The sequence below is a fragment of the Myotis yumanensis genome, unplaced genomic scaffold, assembly GCF_028538775.1.
Source record: "Myotis yumanensis isolate MYYU_CA2020_CCGP unplaced genomic scaffold, mMyoYum1.0.hap1 SCAF_10, whole genome shotgun sequence".
Taxonomy (NCBI): domain Eukaryota; kingdom Metazoa; phylum Chordata; class Mammalia; order Chiroptera; family Vespertilionidae; genus Myotis; species Myotis yumanensis.
Window position 1 is genome coordinate 56,841,920 of NW_027223761.1, and position 16,975 is coordinate 56,858,894.

The following is a 16,975-nucleotide window of genomic DNA, read 5'->3' on the forward strand; positions in this document are numbered from 1 at the left end:
GGACTTATCTCTGTCCACCACACATCCCCCATTAAAATCAGCCTTATATTTGGGGGAATAAATAAATGTGTTATAGTTTATAATTCCAAGCAATTTCCTTCATGTCCTACCTACTATTTAAAACATGCACTAACAAATATAAATGTGGCTTTGGTTTTGTTTGTTGGTTGTCAGATGGGAGGGGAATGGGGAGCTGGATGAAAAAGGTGAAGGTATTAAGAACTACAAATTGGCAGTTAGAAAATATTCACAGGATGTAAAGTATAGCATATAGTAAGAATATAGTCAACAATATTGTAATAACTATGTATGGTGCCAGGTGGGTACTCGACCTATTGGAAGGATCACTTTGTCAGTTTTATAAATGTTTAACCATTATGCTATACACCTGAAACTAGTATAGTATTGAATGTCTACTATAATTAGAATATATGCCCTCTAAGAGCTTTCAGAGATAATATTATTTCAGGCAGAGTTGCAACTGTGTTTGTGGGGTGTGAAATTTGGCTACATGTTACACTTAAAAATTCACTAGGGGTTGTCAGTTTATGATTCATGTTACAGCTAACTACCTAGTGGAACAGTTTGAAGAGTTGGGTAGCTTTTATTTGAAATAGTGCATATTAATATATATATTTCAGGCGATCAATGATTCTCTTATCATTGATGTTTCTATCTCTCTCTTCCTCTCTGAAATCAATATATATATATATATACATATATATATATATATATCCTATATAATAAAGAGGTAGTATGCAAATTAACCCTCACGCCCTCACAATATGGCTGCCTATGAATAGGCCGGCAGGGTGGTTAGTGAGGGATGACCAAACGACTGAATAGCAGGCTGTGTGGGGCGACCAGGCCGGCAGAGGGTTTCGTGAGGGATGACCAATGACTGAACATGATGACCAGGCCAGCGGGGGGCCATGAGGGACGACTAGGCCAATAGGGGGGCCAGTTGGGGGAAACAGGCCAGTGGGGGGAGCAGTTTGGGGCGACCAGGCCAGCAGGGTGGGCAGTTAGGGGCGACTAGGCCGGTAGGGGGGGAAGTTGGGGCAACTAGGGCAGTGGGGGTCAGTAAGAGGCAACCAGGCCAGCGAGGACGTGAGGGTTAATTTGCATAATACCTCTTTATTATATAGGATATATATATATATATATATATATATATATATATATATATATATATATTGATTTCAGAGAGGAAGAGAGAGATAGAAACATCAATGATAAGAGAATCATTGATCGCCTGTCTCCTGCACACCCACACTGGGGATCGAGCCAGCAACTTGGGATGTGCCCTGACCAGAAATCAAACCATGACCTCCTGGTTCATAGGCTGACGCTCAACCACTGAACCATGCCAGCTGCCCCCCCCCCCCCCCCCCGCCCCTTTCTCTACATGGCAACTTCTCCTCCTGCAAACAAGTGCATATATAGCAGGTCTTTATCTTAATTGCTGGCTAGTCTTAGCTTACACAAACTTTCAAACCCCAACTTTCTTTATGCCAGTATATTTAGTTTTGCCATTTCTCTTCCTTTAGTTTAGAGAGCTCAACTTAAATAAGAAATAGACCATGGTCTCGATCATTATTACACATCTTCACAGACAAAATAAAAAAAAGAAAAAGAGACAGAGAAGGTTGAGGAAGAGAAAAAAAAAGTGGAATGGAACAAATAAACACTACAAAACAATGTAGAATGTAACTCAATGCAAATAAACTAAGATTTTCAGTGCAAAGGAAAGGTGTGCTTTCAGATTTTCCTTTGTAATCAAAGATAGGTTGCCCTATCTTGTTTGCCTCAGTGGATAGAGCATCAGCCTGTGGACTGAAGAGTCCCAGGTTAGATTCCTTCCAAGGGCACAGGTATGGGTTGCAGGCTTGATCCCCAGTAAGAAGTGTGCAGGAGGCAGCCGAACAATGATCCTCTCTCATCATTGATGTTTCTCTCTCTCTCTCTCTCTCTCTCTCTCTCTCTCCCTTCCTCTCTGAAATCAATAATGTGTGTGTGTGTGTGTATGTATATATGTATATGTGTGTGTATATATATATATATATATATATATATATATATATATATATACTAGAGGCCTGGTGCACAAATTTTGTGCACTCAGGGTAGTCCCTCAGCCCGGCCTATGCCCTCTTGCAGTCTGGGACCCCTCAGAGGATGTCCACGTGCTGGCTTAGACCTGCTCCCTGGGGGATTGGGCCCAAGCTGGCAGTCAGACATCCCTATGGCAGCCTGGCAGCCCTCGGGGGATGTCCACTTGCCTGCGGAGAGCAGGTCTAAGCTGCAGTCGGACATCCTTAGTGCTGCTGAGGAGGTGGGAGAGGCTCCCGCCACCACCGCTGTGCTTGTAGCCATCAGCCTGGCTTGTGGCTGATCAGAGCTCCCCCTGTGGGAGCGCACTGACCACCAGGGGACAGCTCCTACATTGAGCATCTGCCCCCTGGTGGTCAGTGTGTGTCATAGTGACCAGTCATTCCCAGTCCTTCTGCTGTTAGGGTCAGTTTGCATATCACCCTTTTATTATATAGGATATAGGCCTGGTGCCCAGGTGGGGGCTGGCTGGTTTGCCCTGAAGGGTGTCCTGGATCAGGGTGGGGATCCTGCTTGGGTGCCTGGCCAGCCTGGGTGAGGGGCTGATGGCTGTTTTCAGGCTGGTCGAGCCCCCCAGTGGGGACCCTCACCCCATGGGGGTTTGGCCAGCCTGGGTGAGGGGCTGAGGGCCATTTTCAGGCTGCCCAAACCCCCTTCAGGGTGGGGATTCCCATTGGGGTGCCTGGCCAGCCTGGGTGAGGGGCTGAGGGCCGTTTTTAGGTTGCCCACAGCCCCTTCAGGGTGGGGGGGTCCCCATTGGGGTGCCTGGCAGCCTGGGTGAATGGCTGATGGCTGTTTTCAGACTGACCAAGCCCCCCGGTGACCAAAGCTCCCAGCCTTTCCTTTATTTGTTTTGTTTTTTATTCGCTCCAGCTCTGTGGCCATGGTGACTGGAAGCAGGTATCTGGGGTTTATTTACCTTCTATAATTGAAACTTCGTTGCTTTGAGTGGAGCTCAGAGCAAGCGGGAAGCTTGGCTTCCTCCATCATTGGGGCAACCATGCCTCCTGCTTGCTCCAGCTCCGTGGCTGCTGGCCGCTATCTTGGTTGGATTAATTTGCATATAGTCACTCTGATTGGCTGGTGGGTGTGGCTTAAGGCATAGTGAAGGTACGGTCAATTTGCATGTTTGTCTATTATTAGGTAAGATGAAGATAGGTGACTATGAGGAGAGATATTTCTTTTATCTACTCTCTTGTTTTCTGCTTAAGATGCTGAGTACTTCTCTCTTCCCTGGTGACAAATGTCCTTGAAGGGAATGAAAAGCCTTTCATTAGGCTTTTACCAATATGATGGGGTATGTTCCTATAAAAGTGTGGTTCTTGGGCCAACAGTATTAATTTTATCTGAGAACTTATTAGAAAATCAGAATTGTAGGCTCTACCTCAGACTCAATGAATCCAAATCTGTGCTCTATTAAGATCTCAGGTTAGTCGAATGCACATTAGTCTGAGAAGCTGTGCTCTCAGGAATCTTTTCAGGTAACTCCACAAATTTAATAAGATGCGATTTTTTGCTCTATTTTCCTTTTGCTTTCCGTGAATATTATCTTTGTTGAGACTTGATAAAAAGTGATGATTTAGTGGTTTCAAATGCTGGGGGATAATGTCTGCTACCTGAATATGAATCTTCCTCCAAACAAAAACTACAAATAAAACCACACATAATCCATGCCTTCAGCATTAGTAGGACAAAGAATATCTATCCTAGAAAAATGATCACTAAATATTAAGAGAAAAAAAAGGAGGTTGAAATAGAAGACAGGTAAGAAATGTCCAAAATAAGATACTGTTTACTAATTAGATTAAGTAGATGTTTGGGTTGGGGATATGAGGAGTTTCTTGAAAGGGAGGTTGGCTCAGTTTGCACGGACCTTTTATGCCCTTTGCTCTTCTTTCTTCTGCCTGGAATAAGGACATGACGGTGAAGGGGTCATCTTGAGATAATTAAAGGGAAAACAGAGACTTGAAGACATCTCAGATGTAGCATACTGACATTACCAATACCATGTCACTTATCTTGGTACTTTTAGTTACATGAGAAAAATTAGTTCCCATCATTTTTACTACGTTTCTGTTTTATGTAACTGAATGCTAATACATTTGATAAGCTTTTAACATAGTACCTAAACACAATAAGCACTTGATAAATGTTCGATATTATTAATAATAAAGCTTTATAATTTACATCCATTTAATGTTGATATAAATGCACATTTTTTTTGGAAGAATTATTTATCCTTATCTTTATCTAAGTAGCTTGGACTTAAAAAAAGTTCTAATTTTTTTTTTTAAATCAAAAACTATCTTAGACTCTTACCTCCATAAACTAAAATGAGATATAAGAAAAATTGAAACTCTTTACTGAAAATTTAATCCAGGGCCTATACTAAATGTTCTGTATACATTTTCACTCCTAATCCACACAAAAACTTTCTCAAAAAGGTTTAACCTCTTTTTTACTGAAGTGGAAACTAAAACTGAAATATGTTAAGCAATTTGCTCAAAGCCACCTTTCTATTAAGGGGAAAGACTATTGTTAAATTTATGTGCATCTAACTCCAAAGCTCATGTCCATAAAAAAATCACATATTAATCATTACAGTCAATTACACATTATTTTGGTTAGAAATAACACACCTTGGAAAATAACAAAAAAATCTGAAAACGGTACATTGTGTCAAGAACTCCTGGAAAACCCTGCTTTGCAGGCTGGAAGGGTTCAAGATTATCCTTCACAAGTCTTTCTTCATCTCTGGAAAAGATGAATGTAATTAAATGTTCCCCCAGAGAGGGTGTCATTTCAGTCTTAAACCATCCCATTCCCAGAAGATAATCATATCAATAAACACAACAAGAAGGAAGGGTGGAGTTCAAAAGTCTGAGAGTCTTCAAAATGTTTCTCCCCTTCACTGGTGGTCCTCAAATGCTGGTACACATCAGAATTTCCTGGAGGGCTTGTTAAAACAGAGTGCTGGGCCCCAACCCCAGGTTTTCTGAGTCCATTAGTCTGAGAATCAGTATTTCTAAAAATATCCCAAGCGACACTGATATTGTGGTACAGCAAGCAAGGAGGCCTGGCAGGGAGTGAGCTGGCAGAGGTGGTGATCAGGGTAAGCCCTTCACGTTTTTTGAATTCACTTGGTGGGAGGTGGGAGGTAGCAGTCCACACTGTTTGGATTTTAGGAACAACTTAAGAAAGGAAAATTCACCAGAAGAGTGCTAAGAAATCTCTGTAGTTAATGTTTGATCATTACTTAAGGCAATCTCGTGCATAAATAAAAGCAACATTGTTTGGAAAACTGCTATAATTGATGTTTGTTTCTTGGATTTCTGACTCATTCAATCAAGGTCTTATAAACAGAAGCCATGAGTTACTTAGGGTCTGTAGGGACAACTCTTTGGCAAGGAATTCCTATAAAACAGACATATTATCAAAATTATACTATCTTAACCATTATAAATTGGTAAATGTAATATAAGACAGGCTTTTAACAGCTACTCTAATAGTCATTCAAGCTATAGAGTTCATACATTATTTCTAAAATCACGGTTTAACTCTTATAACATCTCGCTTGTCTAGAGCTAAGAACGTTGTTGAGAAGCTACAACTTACTTGATGCAAAAAGGAGGCGTTTCTATCCAAGACCATTAAAATGGGACTTTAAGATTTTTAACAAAGAGAGAACTTAGGACCACTTTCTCAACTGATAGACAATCTCTGAGTCAAAGCAGAAAAACAATAATACCAAAAAGTGAGAAACATCCGATGCATGACAGCTGAGATTGTAGGACAGACAGAACAAGGAAGGTAAATAGCTCTCAAAGGCACTGGATGGAGCATCACACATGCTTATCTCCTAAAACAGTGGTTCTCAACCTTCCTGATGCCGCGACCATTTAATAAAGTTCCTCATGTTGTGGTGACCCCCAACCATAAAATTATTTCCGTTGCTACTTCATAACTGTAATTTTGCTACTGTTATGAATCATAATGTAAATATCTGATATGCAGGATGTATTTTCATTGTTTCAAATTGAACATAATTAAAGCATAGTGATTAATCACAAAAACAATATGTAATTATATATGTGTTTTCCGATGGTCTTAGGCGACCCCTGTGAAAGGGTCGTTTGACCCTCAAAGGGTTGTGACCCACAGGTTGAGAACCGCTGTCCTAGAAAGTGTTTACTTCCTCAGCTTATTTTGAGATGTCAGCTTCCTGACCATGCCGTTATAGGCTGGCTCATCTTGGCTTTATCCTTGAAGCAGTTCTCATCTGAGCCTAAAATGAGTTCTGTCAATACTGAGGCATCTTGATTGCATGCACTAAGAGTTCCTTCACTTATCATATGTCTGAGTCAAAATCCTTACATTGCAGCAGTGCTCAGTTTTGGCAGATTTTGACTTTTTTGTTTGAAGGACTTAGGGTTAAAATGCTGAGCTCTTAACCTGTGGAGTCTGCGCTAACTCCAGTTAGTCTCAGAATTACATTAAATTGCAGGATACCCAGCTGGTATCAAATAATTGGTTGGTGTGGAAAAAAACACACCCTCAAATCTGGTGTCAGAAGTATTGTATGTAGGAATAAAGGAGAGACGGGGAGTTTTTCCCATGCTACTACTTTTATCTCCATTTGAAATACAGAAAAAGTGATGCTGAGAGAGACTTGCCACTTGTTCCCGGTCATGGGGCCAGTAAACTGATGCAACTTAAGTGAAAAACCTTGAACTCCTTCCTTGAACTTTTTCCTTGCATGCTATCCTTTTTCCTTCCCTCCCCTCTCCTTTTCATCCCATTCATTCTCCCTCTTCCTCTTGTTCAATAGTCTTCACATTATTATGCCTCCTAACATTCTCAGACATCTATCTGCTCTTCCTTCTTACTATTACCACAGTATTAACCCTTTATCACTTCCCTCCTGAGTATGAAATTGTCAACTAGCTAGTATGCAGGCCCCATGTGTTGATGTATGTCCCTATCTGGCTCCATGATAAATCATGAAAATACAAATCTAATTATTTTGTTCATTTGCTTAAAATTATTTTATTGCTATCCATTATTCCACAATAAAGTCTAAGCTACTTTAAATGACATACAGTAGTCCCTGCCTTCATATCTCCTATACCCCTCCTTGAATATATGTTTGCGCATGTACAGACACACAGACATATAGTTTTTCAGCCATAGGAAGGTGATGTCTCCATGAACCATGCACTTCCATGGCTCCTCATGCTATTATGCTCCTTGCTTCATCTAAAAAGCCTCTTCATCTGGTTTCATACATAGCACCTTTCAAGATTTTACTTAAGGGGGAATTCAACTTCATATGAATAAACTACAGAGGAAGGCACTTTCTATTCTCTTCTCTCATTAAATTTAGTGCATTTCTTAACATGAGCACATCTTATCACATTGCTATAATTAATTTCTCCATTTAATTCTGATTCTGCTCCCCCCGACCCCATGACTTCAGGCCCCTCAAAACCACACACTATGTCCTAACTATTTTAATACTAGAGGTCCAATGCATGAAATTCATGCCAGGGGCTTGGCCCTCACAGCCCCGGCTTGGTCCAGAAAGATGTCTGGTCTAATTAGCATATTATACTTTTTATTATTATAGATTCTCAGTAATTGTGACTGCTTCTGGTTCACAGTAATTATTCAACAAATACCTGAAGAATGGATGAACAGATGAATAAATGAGAAGTAGTATAGAGCAATCAAGTATAATTTGGGGGCCAAAGAGACCTGGGTGTGAGATCCAGCTCTTCAATGGGATTTTGAATAAGGTACTTAATCCACTTAGATCCCGTTCCCTAATATGTAAAATTTGAACATTGAGGAAATAGTACTCCCTAACTCATAGGGAAATGGTAAGGATTAAGTAGAATAACGCATGTAAAGCATTTAACACAATTCTTGGCATGTAAAAGCTTTCATTAAGTGCTGTTATTTTTACTATGAATGGAGATAACTTAGTTCAAATATACTAGTACTGTAGACATGAGATTGAACAGAAATTATTGAAGAGGGATAGTTGTTTAGAAGAAGAGCTCAAAACTTTCTTTGAGGAAAAAAGGAAGATAAACTGAAGAATAGATGAAATTGGGGAAGGTCATTTGAGGCTCTTCAGTTTAAGCATATTGCCCAACATCACTGTTGAAAGCCTATTTTAAGCAGCCCATTGGAAAGGACATTGGGTTAAGACACTGCTTTTATTGCTCAAGAAATCAAGTGTTCTTTGGTGTCAAACCAAGCCAAACAGGAACAACTCTGAATTTGTCTTAAATAATATTCCTCTCTCTAAACAGTTCTGACACTAAGCATAAAGACAACTTGATCTTTATGAGAACCAAACAGAGATATGCAACATTTTATTCCTGTATTTTCACCATATTTTTATTTTTATTTTTTTACTTTTAATTTCTTTATTGATTAAGGTATTACATATGTGTCCTTATCTCCCCATTACTCCCCCACACTCATGCCCTCACTCACTGTTGTCTGTGTCCATTGGTTAGGCTTATATGCATGCATACAAGTCCTTTGGTTGATCTCCCAGTATTTTTATACACACGATGTTTAAACTTTCCAGAGTGAATGGATCATGTTTTGCTGGCCTAACTGCTAAAATGATTGGAAGTCATTTGTGATTAAAAGTATGCCAAATGTCCTAAACCATTTTACATCTCCAAGGACAGGGGTATTTGCAGCTACCTTCTAGTCTAAATGCATTTTAACCTAAGTCCTTCAAAGTTACTAGCAATGACACCAGCTAAGGTGCCGGAAGCCGGTCCATCCTTGCTGCTTGACACAGTCGCTGCAGGAAAGAAACATCTGCACAGCGTATGTTTCAAGGGACCTGGCATATATAGCATATTGTTCTTAATATGTTTGCTTTCCTTAGCGCCATGTGTTTTAATCAAGGTCACCTCTCTGAGAAAGGTTGTTTCCCCAGGTGGGGATTTTTCCCTGAGGTTAGGGAGGGGATACAACCCCTTAATTAAGTGCCAGGCGGGTAGTTAATCTACGTAATCTTTACTTCCTGGAATGGAGATAAGAAACGCCCTAACCCTTCTAATAGAAATTGACAGGATTAAAATAGGCTGGTATAAATACCGATGTAACAAGACATCAGTTCCTAACCAGAACTCCGACCAGAACTTTGGCTGGAGATCCTAGCTAGAGGTCCTGACTAGGCTGCTGATCAACTGAAGGCTGTCTTCATGTCATTCCTTCTTTGCCGACTCCGTCCACACCTTTGGGGACCCCTGGACCCGCTGGGGTTGGACTCCCGCACTAAGGAATGATCAACAAAACTTAAGATTCATTATCTCCATTTCTTCCCTCTAATTTATAGATCAGCATTTTCTTCTTTTAGATCACCCACCTGTTTCTGTCTCTCAGGAATGGCCACCCCTATTCACGCTCTGAGAATTTTCATGTCACGCTGTACTCAGTTACATGCTGATTAGAATGGACGTGCCTGGCTTTAGCAATGGGTCAAGTTCAAGTTCACGAAAGTAATAATGTGATTAGTGAACAATATGTTTTAGAAAAATGTTTCCCACCACCATTGCATGTAACATTTGTTTTTAAATGCCTTTCCCTTAAAACGTGGGTGAGTGCACATGCGCGCACGCACATACATTTCAAGAACTAGTTAGTTCTTCATGATTAATTTTCTTTTTCTATTCTTTTTTATCTTTCCCCCTTTTTAAATAAAGAATACCCTTTACCTTTTACCGTGTGCCATTATCTATTAGGTGTCTCTTGGTAACAAGATGCTTTAGGTTATAAATACTATGCTAAGTAGAGAACCCACCCCAATCCAAATTACCACAGTCCCTTCAACAGCTACATTAACCAGTGTCGAGTGAGTCTCACGGAAAGGCTGGCTACAGTACGCTCTGTGAATATCACTCTGTGACACTACGTAACATAGGGCAAATAACTTGCTTCTTCACCCATGTGTTAGCTCTGAAAACATATCTCTCATTAAGAAAAACTATATTCAAATAGGTATACTGTGCTGAGATAAAAGCAACAAATAATAACGCTTTGATTAAATGTTCAGCTTTCCAGAAATTTTTGTGTGTCACAAAATGTGAAGTTCCTTTGTTTTTTAGTTATCTTCAATAATGAATAAATGAGAATAGTATACTTGAGAGTGAATATTAATGAGAATAAAGGAGGATATTTAAAAGGATAAATAATCCAAAATTTGTTTAAATTAGAATGAGACACACACAAATCCCTGCCCGCTTGTATTTGTTAATTGGCCCTTACCATAGCTCTCTCTTCTCCTTCCCCAGCAATTTTCACATGGGCATTGCTTCCATGCCCATGCCCTTCCCTGGACCAAGGCAACACTCCCTGGGCACAGCACAAATAGAATTCTATTTTTTTTTTTTCTTTTTTTTAATATATTTTATTGATTTTTCACAGAGAGGAAGGGAGAGGGATAGAGAGTTGGAAACATCGATGTGCCCGCAACCAAGGTACATGCCCTTGACCGGAATCGAACCTGGGGCCTTTCAGTCCGCAGGCCGACGCTCTATCCACTGAGCCAAACCGGTTAGGGCACAAATAGAATTCTATTTCCCCCCTCTCTTCCACTAACACCTTCTAAAATTCTACTGCCAAACTAGACATTAAATGTGCAATCGGAAGATGTGAAGTTTAATATTATTTAACTTAAAGAAACAAACTCTATTTAATTTAAGATTTTTATATAAATACTAGAGGCCTGGTGCACAAAAATTTGTGCACTCGGGGGGCGGCGTCCCTCAGCCCGGCCTGTGCCCTCTCACAGTCTGGGACCCCTCAGGAGATAACGACCTGCTGGCTTAGGCCTGCTCCCGGGTGGCAGAGGGCAGGCCCAATCCCTAGGTGCAGCCCCTGGTCAGGCTCAGAGCAGGGCTGATTGGGGAGTTGGGGAGCCGCCCCCTGTCATGCACAGAGCAGGGCGGATTGGGAGGTTGCGATGCCACCCTCAGTCATGCTCAGGGTGGGGCCGATTGGGGGGTTGCGGCACCACCCCCTGTCATGCACAGAGCAGGGCCAATCAGGGGGTTGGGGCGCTGCCCCCTGTCACGCACAGAGTAGGGACCATCAGGGGGGTTGGGGCTCCGTACCCTGTCATGCACAGAGCAGGGCCAATCAGGGGGTTGAGCGCTGCCCCATCATGCACAGAACAGGGCTGATCAGGGGGTTGGGGAGCTCCCCCCTGTCACACACAGAGTAGGGCCGATAGGGGAGTTAGGGCACCGCCCCCTGTCACACACAGAGCAGGGCCCGTGGGGGGAGGGGGTTGGGGCGCCGCCCTCTATCACCCACAGAGCAGGGCCGATCAGGGGGTTGGGGCGCAGCAACTGTCACACTCAGGGCAGGGCCGATGGGGAGGTTATGGCTCTACCCTGTCACACACAGAGCAGGGCCTGGGGGCGGGGGGGGGGGGGGGTGGGGCGCCGCACCCTGTCACACACAGAGCTGCAGGGCGATCAGGGGATTGGGGAGCTTCCTCCTATCAGGCACAGAGCAGGGCTGATCAGGGGGTTCGGGCACCTTCCACTGTCACAAACAGAGCAGGGCGGATAGGGAGGTTGTGGCCCCGCCCCCTGTCACACACAGAGCCACAGGGCGATCAGGGGGTTTGGGCGCTACCCCGTCACGCTGATCCAGTGCCAGGAGGCCTTAAGGCTCCGCTGATCCCGATGCTGGGAGGCATATTACCCTTTTACTATATAGGATAGAGGCCTGGGGGCCGGCTGGTTTGCCCTGAAGGGTGTCCTGGATCAGGGTGGGGGTCCCCACTGGGGTGTCTGGCCAGCCTGGATAAGGGGATGATGGCTGTTTGCAGCTGGTCACACACCCTTCAGGGTGGGGGTCCCCACTGGGGTGCCTGGCCAGTCTGGGTGAGGGGCTGAGGGCTGCTTTCAGGCTGGCGGTTGTTGACTGAAGCTCCCAACTGCTCCTTTTTTTCTTTTTTGTTTTTTATTCTGGGCCAAGGCCTCTGCTGCTGAAAACTGGTATCTGGTTTGTTTGGGTTCTATAATCGAAACAATGTATAACTCCAGCTCTGAGATCCCGGCCGGCTGAAAGCTGGTTTCTGGGGTTTTGTTTAGCTTCTATATTTGTTAGAATGTTTCAAACTGCCAGCTCAGAGGCCGGCAAGTCAGGCAGGGAACATTGGAGTCCTCCTTCACTGAAGCAAGCAGGCCTCATGTTCGCTTCCAGCTGTCTGGCTGCCGGCCGCCATCTTGGCTGACAGTTAATTTGCATAAGGATATGCTGATTAGCCAATGGGAAGGGTAGTGGTTGTACACTAATTACCATGTTTCTCTTTTATTAGTGTAGATTACAGACCCAGAAATCTTTAATTAGCATGCTTTCATTTGATGCTTTAGAGAACTTAACCTCATAAAAATGTTAAATGGCCACCAAAGCAGTGTGTCACACTAGTGTTAGTAATAATCTAGAAATAGTGAATAAACAAACTTCCCTATGTATTAATAAGGGCAGGTTGATAAAAGTTATGCTGATATAAGAGCTATCCTCCAAGATGGGTCAATAATCTATTTCCCTAAGATTCTGGAAATGGGCAAACCTAGTTAATTCTGTATGCAATTTTAAGTGAATAATAATAAAACCTGCAGTTAGAGTGAAGTACTCCTATGTGTAAACTGGGTTTTAAGTATTTTTTTCATTTTCAAAAAATATATTTCTTTATTGATTGCAGAGAGAAAGGGAGAAGGAGAGAGAGATAGAAACATCAATGATGAGAGAGAATCATTGATCGGCTGCCTCCTGCTTGCCCCCACTGGGGATCGAGCCCGCAACCCAGGCATGTGCCCTTGACCGGAATGGAACCAGGGACCCTTCAGTCCGCAGGCTGACACTTTATCCACCGAGCCAAGCCAGCTAGGGCTTACGTATTTTTTTTGTTTAATTTATTTAATCTTCATAACACCCCTGAGTGTAGGCTTTGTTAACACCCCTTTGCACACAAGTGGAACTGAGGCACAGAGGGTTAAGTTGTCTCAGGTCACATCAGCTGGTGAGGCAGTCTGCTTCAGATTCCACACTCTCAACTGCTGTAATATGGTGTGTGTGGCATCTATAGATGATTTTTATTCTTTTAATCCACAGAAACCAAAAAGAATATATCTACCCCAAGGAACAGAGTGGCAAAAGATTGTCACATGGTGTCTCTCTTAAATATTAGAATGAATCACATCACTATCCAAAAAGTAACATAAGAACAAGAAGAAAACAGGTAAGGCCATGCAGCTAAGAAAACCTAGGGAAATAGCAGCAAACCGGTCACCAGCTGAGAAACCACTTGATTCCTCTCTTTAAGCAACAGTATCAGGAAGACAGTAGCCTAGAGGAAGAAAAGCAGGCCTCACTGGCCTTTGCAAATAACAGCCTTGGGAAAAAATGAAGGTAGACATGCATCAGTCACTTCAGGCACCTCCCTCCTCCCCGTCAATATGTCCACGGAAGAGGAATGTATTAATTCCAGGCTATCCAGGCACATGTATGTCCCTGTGTGTTGTAAGGGCATTGCAAGATTATTGCTAGAGATTAAATAGGGATTCATATATAAAACAATGAACAAATAATTTGAATTCTATATTTATTTTTGTTTTGAGAGTTAAGTAAATATTATTAAAGCTAGTTATTAGGGGGGAAAGTTACCCTAGAAAGAGAAATTCAGTGACTACTTGAATAAACTGCCCAACCAATCAAAGAAGGAATCATTTAGCATAGTGATTTTGATGAAAAATGTGTGAACCAAGCTTTAGCTCTTTAACTTGGTGACCTTTCTTTTTTATTTACGATATTAGTTTATTCATCCTTTAGCCTCTTGCATACTAGCTAGTAAAGAGTGTCAGACATTCATAGAGTAGAGGGAGCTTGGAGCTTCCCCAGGAAGCATCAAGATAGCAGCATCTACCAGCCTTTAGAAAGAGGATGCCTAATTGAAAACAAAACAAAAATCCCTGGTAACTCTTTATTCTCTGCAAAGATGAAGGACTATTCCTTCAGCCAAATAAGTACACCTGTGGCATCTAAGAGAGCCAAGGTCTGCCCCCATTTAGAAAGGACCAGGAGATAACACATCTCATAACTATAAAGACAGTACAGAGGAATCTGTGGAAATTGCTAAAATCACATCTAGCACATGGGTATTTGAAAACCACTTATACCATATGAATAAACCCTTGCATTTTTAAAGAATAGAAACAGGAAACCAGACGGACACTCAGAGTGTCTGTGTCTGTTGATACAGCACCAAGCAAAGAGAAACACACGGCCAGACACTAACGCAGACCGTTTGGTTTGCACTCTCAACAGTTCCCAGCCACAGCTGGCTGCACTTGCAAGCGAGTCTTTTTTTCTCTGACCCAGCTGTGCAGAGCCTGGGACATTATATTGCAAAAGATGCCCAAATTAGTTAGGCTAAGTTATTCTGGCTTTTTCAGAAATCTTAAGAAAGAACACATTTTGTCTTTGTCCTCCCAAATCTCTCCCATTACTTACTTGCCCACTCCCTTTTCAATACCCAGTCACTCCTATTGCTTACTTGGGATATTTTCTAGACTGAATGAAGGGCAGAATCTCAGAGTCTTGACTAGATGAAGGAAGTAGTAAATCTCGAAGTCGTTCTGTCAAAAGAAAAATGAACACCAAGCTGTAAAAAAAATGTCATGAAAATAATTTCAAAATAGAATTATTTCCTCTTCTCTCACATTTGTTAACTATTTGACTGTGCATCCTTTATTAGAAGTTTACTCACTGATCTCTATACTACTAAATTATATCTATTTCACTTTAATGATTATATATCTTTTTATGATTAAGATACCGCAACTGCGAATATAAAAATATCAAGTATTTACTAGTATAGACCAATAAAATCTTATAATTGAAAGATTAGATAAAATAGACATGACCAATAAATATACCAAGAGATGCACAATCTCATTAGTAACCTGTGAAATGCCAACCAAAATCACACACCATTAGATAGCATTCACGTTACATGGCATGGAATTGACAGACATTAATCTCACAAGACCAAGTGTTAGAAAAAATATAGATCAATGTGAGCTTCCTATGCTTCTGGTGGGAATGCAAGTTGGCCCAATAGCTCTGGAAAAACGATTTGGCATTATCTTTTAAGTTTAACCTTTGTACACACTATGAGCCAATATTTCCATTCCCAGATAGAAACTCTGAAGAAACCTTCAGATATGTCTTAGGCAGCAAGTAAAAATGTTCATAGCAGCCACTGTTCACAACTGCACAATATAAACAACTGAACTGCCCATTGTCAGGAGAATGGACAATCTGTGGTATATTCACACAATGGAATGTTAATTGAAAGAAAACTGAATGAGATCAGTTACAAATAAAAACATAGTGAATCATATTAGTATGTTGTTGAGTGGAAAATAGCAACAGAATACATATATAGAAGAATATCATTCTTCTGTTGAGTTAAATAAACAACAACTAAGCAATGTATTGTTTAAGTACGTTATATATGAAAAAACACACAAACAAACCAATGATAAAAGGGATGATACACACAACTCAGGATAATAGCTACCTTTTAGGCGGAGTAAGGGGATTAAATAAAAAAGCAAAGGTGTAACTATTAATATTTCACATGTATTAAGTGTAGCATCATAAATGAGTGAATGAATAAGTGAATGAAAGCCAGGAACTGGCCAATGATAATATTAGCCCATGAACCAAGAATCTATATTATAAAAGGCCTGTGGGCTTAATACCATAACGACCAAAGACCAGCGCATGTGGGTGAGGCTGCGCGATTTCTTGCACTGGGCTTCTAGCTTGATGAATAAAATTCTGTCCTTATGCAGTTGGTAATGAAGGGAGGAGGAGGAGGTTAAGAGAGAGGGAGGAAGAAAAAAAGGCAGGGAGGGAGGAAGGAAGAGAGAAGAGTGGGATAAGGAGGAAGGGAAGGAAAAAGAAAATGAGAAAGAAAGAGAAGGCAAAGCAGAGAAAGGAAGAATCCCAGTCCTACCTTAGATCTAGTTAGACTGTGCAGTTACCTGCACTGTGTAATCTACCACTCTACTACAGGTCCCATGTATCTAGGACTAGAGCTATTCATTACCTCCAGAGGCATTCCTAATGGGAGGCTTCCCTGATCCCGGCTTTCTTCCTCTCCTACCATATCTGGGATAGATGTCCCTACTCTACTCCTAGTATACTCTGTGCTTACACTCTTACAGAATTTATCACACTACATTTTTATTGTTATATGGTAGATACATATTCTAGTATCTATGGTACAGTGTCACCAGAATATGGAACATTATCTGTTGCATTCACATTAAGGTGCTAGATAAGTGTTAACTGAAAGAATATTTACAATTTCCACTTTTTGCTGCATACAGAAAACTGTTTGCCACGGTTAATCACAGTGCCTTTACAAGAGCACAGATGTTATCAACCATGAGAAGCAAGGAGACCTGTATTTCAGCTGTGATAATCACAACATCAGGCTGAGACAGAGCGTAACGCTGGAACTCCAGGCTTCAGTCAATCTGTCACTCCCTGAAGGTGAGCAATTTCCACAAAATACTGAAAATCTACACTTGAGGACATTCGCCATTTCCCAGTTACTGAATAGTTACATGTTACACATTTGTGAGCATCATGGCTACAAAGTATGGCTGAGAAGCAGGATGTGGATTTTTATTAAAACATGCTGAATCAGATATTTAGCTCACTTCCACTGTTCTTTGTGTTTTCACCACTCTGACAGTTGTTATAAAACACTTAAGGAAGAACTAAAAAAATCTAAAACACGTGG

General features: G+C 41.5%; 1 protein-coding gene across 2 annotated transcripts in view; it reads right to left on the reverse strand.

The window, feature by feature from the left end:
- Positions 1–16,975, reverse strand: part of NOX4 (NADPH oxidase 4) — a 161,007-nt gene that overhangs the window by 38,971 nt on the left and 105,061 nt on the right. For both annotated transcript variants that reach the window (XM_070425837.1, XM_070425838.1), the window contains one exon: positions 14,711–14,792. In XM_070425837.1, the coding sequence (XP_070281938.1) occupies positions 14,711–14,792 (82 nt within the window). The remainder of the gene's footprint in view (positions 1–14,710; positions 14,793–16,975) is intronic.